Below are 7,327 nucleotides of genomic sequence, written 5' to 3'. Positions count from 1 at the left end.
AATAGATGAGCTCAGTATGACGGAACAATGTTAGTGTATGCCTTTTGCAGATAGTATTAGTAGTTTTAGTACATGAAATTAAAACATGTAATTAATGTCAAGTAAGAAATCCGGTGACATGCTTTAGAATTTAAATGCTTTATAGTAAGTAGGATTAAAACATAAATGTTGCTATTATTGTGATTCTTAGTGTTTTGATCACAATAACTAAATGATTTATTTATTTATTTATTTATTTATTATTATTACATTTGTGGTTTGCAATTTATGATTATTATATAATTTCAAATTCTCATATAATATAGCAAGGATCTTATAATTTTCATGAATTTTTAAAAATTTATAGATAGGTTTTTACTTGAATTTTTGTTATTTTGAAAGTTTATAAACACAAAAAATTGACATTTATTGATGTGACAAATTTTTAATAGTAAGCAAATAGAGAAGTGTTATGTCCACAACATTTTTACAACAAATCATAGATGGTTAGTTGTTATTGGTTCAAATTTGAACTTATCACTGAGATTACTTTTTTGCCCAAATAATAACAAATAGTAACAACCTACCACTCATAATTTGTTATAAAAATATTATGAATATGCTGTAGGAATATCATTTCTCAATAAATAATGTCAATAATGAGTCCTACTACAAGTTTGCCATATATGCAGATGTAAAAATTTGTCCTTAAATGTTGTGTACATTGCCCTTAAAAAAAGCAGCGAAGGAACGTGAATTGAACTTTAACTATCTCAAAAGCGGGTCACAATGAAACCGGTACAACCCGATCCAATACAAACCGCCCCGCCCCTAAAACCCTAAACTAAAATACATATCTCTCAGAACAGCCTCCATTGTCCCCTCTTTCTTTCTCGCTCCCTGTTTCGCAGCGAGCTTTCACTGTAAAAACAATGGCGAAACCCGATTCAAAGCCGAAGCAAAATTCAAAGCCAAAGGCAAAGAAACACTACAGGCCTGCCGTAAGTTTCCTATGTCCACCGCAGAGTTTATTACAAAATAAAAAATTTCTGATATATACGACAAAAACCTATATATTTTTTCTCACACTTTTTTCCGTCAAAATTTGTTGCTTTGCCAGGGAAAGAAGAAGGAAGGAAACGCTGCTAAATATGTCACTAGGTCTCAAGCTGTCAAGCATCTCCAAGTCAATCTTCCACTTTTCAGGTCCCTCAATCTCTCACACACATTCAAAGTTTTTGTATATTTGTGTTTATGTGTACGTACAAATGTATATATGTTAGTTTATGTTTACTTGTGTGTTTTGCATTTTATGTATTTAGGTTTGTAAGTCCATGATTTTAGGTAATAATATAAAATTTGCTCATATTTTTTCGAGAATAAGATAGTTACAATGGGGACGGAGATTTGAACCTTGGATGTCTCTGAAATATAAGGAGGTGCCAGTTGAGTTACAAGGCTGTGTAATTTTTTCCGCTAGTTCTGTATTATTCATTATTATGGAAAATGAAAGCAACCATTTCTGGCAGTGTAACAAGATGGCGGGCATTGAATGTGTAACAAATTAAAAAAAAGTGTTATTGTCATGGGCAGTGATGTAGCTTTTGTTTACTTTGTTGGAAAAGTGCAGTTGGCTATGACTATGAACTCACTATTTTAATTGCTTGAAAATTTGTAGGAGACTATGCATTCTCAAGGGTATATTCCCCCGGGAGCCAAAGAAGAAGGTGAAAGGAAATCACCACACTTATTATCACGTGAAGGATATTTCATTTTTGGAGCGTGAGCCTTTACTTGAGATATTTAGAGACAAGAGGGCACACGAGAAGAAGGTAAAGAAAGCTGAGGCGAAGAAGAACCCTGATTTGCTGTATTCCCGTTCGTCACTTGAAAATTATTTTTGTTTATAGCTGTTAAATCTCTGTGCTGTTTGTCCTTGAAGGCTGAGGTTGAAGGTCAAAAGATCACGTGGTTGACCCCTCATGCACTGCAGCAAGTTATGCCAGATGATGTTGACTTCAACGTCATGCTAAATTTCCTGGAGTTTATGAGGTTCGGTTTTTATGGTTCCTATGTTTTTGTTTCTTCTATTTGTTGTTCATGTCATAAATTTGCACTTACAAGGGAAAAAGGTTTCATGATATCGCTTGTGATGGATAATTAACACCCCCCCCCCTTTCCCAAAAAAAAACACTCACACACACACACACACACACACACACACANTCATTGTCTAGTATTGCTGTATTCCCGTTCGTCACTTGAAAATTATTTTTGTTTATAGCTGTTAAATCTCTGTGCTGTTTGTCCTTGAAGGCTGAGGTTGAAGGTCAAAAGATCACGTGGTTGACCCCTCATGCACTGCAGCAAGTTATGCCAGATGATGTTGACTTCAACGTCATGCTAAATTTCCTGGAAGTTTATGAGGTTCGGTTTTTATGGTTCCTATGTTTTGTTTTCTTCTATTTGTTGTTCATGTCATAAATTTGCACTTACAAGGGAAAAAGGTTTCATGATATCGCTTGTGATGGATAATTAACCCCCCCCCCCCCCTCCCCAAAAAAAAACACTCACACACACACACACACACACACACACACAAACACCAAAAAAAAAAAAAGAAAAAGAAAAAGAAAAGAAAAGATGGACTGGATTGATTTATTGCTTTAATGGATATTGCTTGTCATTTCATAATACTGCTGGTCATGGTAATGACAATGCTTTTTTGAGGTAATGAAATACTCGAATGCTTTTTGGACAATTGAGCTATTTTGTAGCCTTTGGAGAAGTATCTAGGGAGGTTGGGATGGGTTTGTAGGCTAAGAAGTATCATGCGTTCAGGGATGGTATAAGAGTGAGGTTTTGGCATGAAACATGTTGGGGTAACTAGCATTGAAAGAGTTGTATTTATACTTTGAGTGGATAAAGATGCTTCTGTTCTCTATTATTAAGCTAGGCTACTCGTCAATGCAATTTCAAGTTTTTACTTGCTTTCTATGATTGGAAGTTGGATTCAATTCTTTCTGTGCGTGATGATGTCTTAAACATCCATAGTGGTGAGGGCCTTGACTGGTTGAGGTGGAGGCCTAACAAAAATGGTAACTTTGATGTTCACACTCCTTTCATGAGGTCTTAAGATGTTCCAATGGTATGCAATTTCCCTGGAAAAGCATTTAGAGCAATAAGGTTTTGACAGGTGACAATCTTATTCAAAGAGGTATGAACTTGGTGGGTTGGTGTTGTAGTGGAACTGTGGATCAATTGTTTGTGCACCATTGAGTTGTCCATAAATTGCGGTCTTTTATTTTCTTTGTTTGGAGTACTTTGAGGATGGATAAACTAGTTTGGTGGGCACAGAAGTTATATTTTTTGGAATACTACTGCATTGTTTAATGTGGACAATCTAGAGGGAGAGAAATAATCATACATTTAATGGCATGGAGCTATTTGTTGTTTAGTTGAAACCAGCGTTTTTGAGATTATTTGTGCCCTTGCCTTGACACAAATGACAAGCATTCTATTGTAAATTTTATTGATTTCCTTTCTTTTTAATTTTTGAGGAGAGCTTTGTGTATGAGGTATCTCCTTTATTCTAATAAAATTTTTGTTACTTATGGGAAAATGTTTATGTTTAAATTTATTTATAAAAGAGGGGAAGTAGTCCCCTAAACCAAGAGAAACAAACACAAGAGAGGTTGAAGTCATGCACCCACCAATGTCTTATTATTACTAAAGCAGAAAAAAATTGTTAGAGACATAGCTTTTTCAAGCAGAAAGTTTGATTAATGTTGGCTGCTGATATTTTATATTTCCTATATCTTTTTTTTTTTTTTTCCTCTTTTTAATACTCCAAGACAAAATGATCTCTTTTTCACCAGATTTATGTCTAATATGTCACTCTTCTCATTTTTCTATTGTGCTTGTTCGTTTGGGTGCAGACTCTCCTTGCCTTTATTAATTATCGCCTTTATCATTCGATAAATGTAAAGTATCCACCCATTCTTGATCCTCGGTGGAAGCTTGGCCCACTATGCGTGTGCATGCATAAAAGAGTGAAACAAAAAGTTGTCCACTATTTCCTTTTTGTTAAAATTTGGCATCAGCATGTTCAATTAGTGCCTGAAAGTTCACAACATTCAAGAACGATTGTGTATCTGTTTTTGAATCATTTTACTGCTTTTACATGGAATTAGGCATGCATAAATGTTCTTGCTCTAACTTAATAATCTCTCTTATTTTAGGTTATGCTGTTTCTTTGTTTCAGATGATTATTCTCTGTTTTAATAAATTAATGTTGTTATGTTCAGGTCCCTAGAGAGTCCTTGCTTTTTGTTATTCCTGCTTTTGGTGGTGTTGTTTCCTGGGAGGGAGAGGGAGCTCCATTTAAGGAAGATGATCAGAGCATTACTCATAAGGTTTGTTATATAAAAAATCGTTATACGAGATACAACATTTATGGATTAGAATACACATATATAGAATTTGTTGAAATGTGTTTAAGCACGATAATTCATTCTGAGTATTTGTTTTGTATGTTCAGATTGTTGACCGGCCCACACTGGTTCGTACATCCCTCTCCAGAGAATATGTGCAACCACAATGGGTGTATGATTGTGTAAATGCACGTGTCATTTTGCCAACAGAGGATTATATGGTGGGAAAGTAAGTCCCTTTGGATGCATCCATGATTTGCCTTAAGCTATGTTAACCTCTCTAACCTTTGCTATTATCGTTTTGGAGTTCTCATTTGCTATGCGTTGTGCACAAAAAATCATATTACTTGAGAAAAAGTATTTTGTGAGCCTCCCTATCTGCTAGTATCAATCCCATGAACTATTTTTTAATATTAAAAATTGATAGTGTTCCTTGTTACTTTTAAGGTAAAAGCTGGTGCACATTTTGTAATATCAATATCAATGAATAACGTATTGATACTGTCTACAGGATTCCTCCTCCACACTTATCACCTTTTGTTGACCATGAGTCCGAAGGTTATGTTCCTGAGTATGCAGAGACCATTAAACGATTGCAGGCTGCTGCTAGAAAAGAAGTCCTTCCATTACCAGGTGTAGGAAACGAAGATCTTGAAGATCCTCAGAAATTACTATCTGAAGGTATTATTGATCGAGCAGAAGCTAGTGAAGCTGCTGAGAGAAAGCGCAAGGTCGGTGTTGTTTTAACTTAATTGAATTGTGTAGCAACCATATGCAGGACAGTGATTTATACACAGATTTTATGCAATTTTATTTCTCATTCATCACTATGTTCCTGTTGAATTGATCAAATTTGGAATGGATGTAGATGATTCTTGAGCAGAACCGCTATCTTGATGAATTGAAAATGGAAGTTGAGGGTGTCCAGAACTCCTCAACTCCCTCAGATAATAAGCAGAGCTCTTCCAAAGAGACAGAGGCTAGGGAAGAATCTGAGCCTGATTTAGAACAAATTGTTGAGGATCATGCAAACATGTCTAAGACTGTGATGTCTCGTAGGAAGAGGAAGATTTATGAAGCCATGCAGGTAACTTTATTGGTTAAGCAGTTTTTATTGTTTTATAGCAAAAAAGAGTGCATGTCTCTGAGCTTATGGATCTATGCTGTCTTGGATAACTTATGTAATCAGCTAACGGCAGTATATCTGGATACTGAATTTCATTAATCTTTTGTTAATATTTTGATTTGATTCATAAAACATCTTACCTATCAAAAAAATGTTTAATATTCAAGCATTTCATAGTTGATCTGAAATAAAGCTCTTTTTTGTCCAAATCTACAAGCTGTTTGCTCATCATCTGAGTATATTGTAGCCATATCTCATTGTTTAGTTTAATCAGGATCAAGTGCTGCACTTAAAGGTTGCTTTTATTTGTGCAAACAGGTGGATACTGAAGTTTTTCTGGATGTTACCATTAATAATGTATAATTAAGTAGACAACTTTTAAGATGACAAAGTAAATGTAATCTGATTGTGTAACATCAAAACCTTTTGTCAAGGTTGTTTATGCATATACTTAACTGTGAAAGATTAGGTGTTGGTATCATATAGTCCAAGCCATCCTAGAAATTTTAGTGCCGTTTTGTACTTGAATGCTTCTAGAACAAATATTATTTGAATAATAGTGTAATGATATCCACTAGATTTCCTCAGAGAGAGATGGGGGCGAGATTGTTAAGGAGGTAGGTAGAGAATTTAGGAGAATGGAATAGGAGAGAGGGAAGCAGAGAATTGGGGAGAGAGTTAAGTGCATCAAATTTCTTCTTCATCTGATTGGCAAGTGATTTTCAAGTCTAATTTAATTGTTTCTTGATTCTTATGCAAGATTTAGTGAAGCTACTACATATATATATTCCTAGGTGTTGGTTTACTATTATTGTCCTGATGTTAAATCAATAGTGGATTTTATTCAATATTCAAATGGTCTTTTTACCTTTGAAATTTTCATTTGCCATCTGAAGTACTCTCTTTTGAGTATGATAATGTTATTCGTCTGTGTTGTGACTAACGTCTCTCTCCCCCAGATTGGCAAACAACGGAAGAAGGCTCACGTTGATCTTCTTAAGGAACGGAAGAAAAAAATTCAAGCAGCTAAGGAATCAGAGGAGAATTGAAGTGCCCCCTGAATTTGCATGGCTTGAATTTATTCTTTTGTTAATTTGCTTGAGGTTGCTTAAGCTATATAACAACATAAATGAAGTGTAACATTGCCAATTAAGTTTGTGATTGGCTAAAATTTTGATAACTATGTAAGATATTTTTTAAAATTAAAACTGAACCAAAAACGAACCCGTAGTTTTCTACTATTAGTTGGCACATTTAAATTTAATGCTGAATATTTTTTTGGGCTGAGAGCCATGTTGCATAATATTCTGGGGGCCAATACTGAAAAAACAAATTAACTTTCAGTAAACCAAGTAATCTTGCAAATGTGTAGTAGTTTCATTTCACTTTCACCGTAAGCCTAGAGAGGGAAAATAGACTCCTAGGGACAACATTTCTAAAGTCTATAACCTTACACACGGCAGGGAGGCTTGCATCAATTAAATCTGTACCCTCAATCATTCCGATCTATGCTATACCTTTGCCTTGCCAAAACCACATGCTTTACCTTTGCCGTGTGCTTCTTAAAATAAAAGCTGGGCTTCGATTTATAAACCAAGAATCAGTGTTAGTTTGGGCTTAAAGAGAACGGAGGATTTCTATAAGGCCCAATTACCCAAACTAGCTTGGCAAAATTTTGGGAAGATTCATGGGTTCCATTTATACAAAATTTCATTCCTAACCTTATACGCGAAATGCCTCAAAACCTTAAGGGTATGTTTGTTTGGAGAGATTTTAAAGAGGATGGAAA

General features: G+C 35.0%; 1 protein-coding gene across 1 annotated transcript; it reads left to right on the top strand.

Annotated features, from left to right (window-relative positions):
* The first annotated feature begins 841 nt into the window (after positions 1 to 841).
* LOC112000805 (pescadillo homolog) lies at positions 842 to 6,779 on the top strand. Its single transcript, XM_065764937.1, is given in 10 exon segments — positions 842 to 980; positions 1,100 to 1,185; positions 1,658 to 1,934; positions 2,257 to 2,406; positions 3,918 to 4,013; positions 4,272 to 4,394; positions 4,520 to 4,641; positions 4,924 to 5,143; positions 5,281 to 5,499; positions 6,498 to 6,779. Coding segments are annotated over 10 exon segments (1,452 nt in total). The 5' UTR covers positions 842 to 911; the 3' UTR covers positions 6,588 to 6,779.
* The last annotated feature ends 548 nt before the right edge of the window (positions 6,780 to 7,327 follow it).

This window comes from Quercus suber, unplaced genomic scaffold, assembly GCF_002906115.3.
Source record: "Quercus suber isolate HL8 unplaced genomic scaffold, Cork oak 2.0 scaffold_22, whole genome shotgun sequence".
Taxonomy (NCBI): Eukaryota; Viridiplantae; Streptophyta; class Magnoliopsida; order Fagales; family Fagaceae; genus Quercus; species Quercus suber.
Note: the sequence above shows the minus strand (reverse complement) of the source record. Positions and strands in the feature narration are given on the sequence as shown.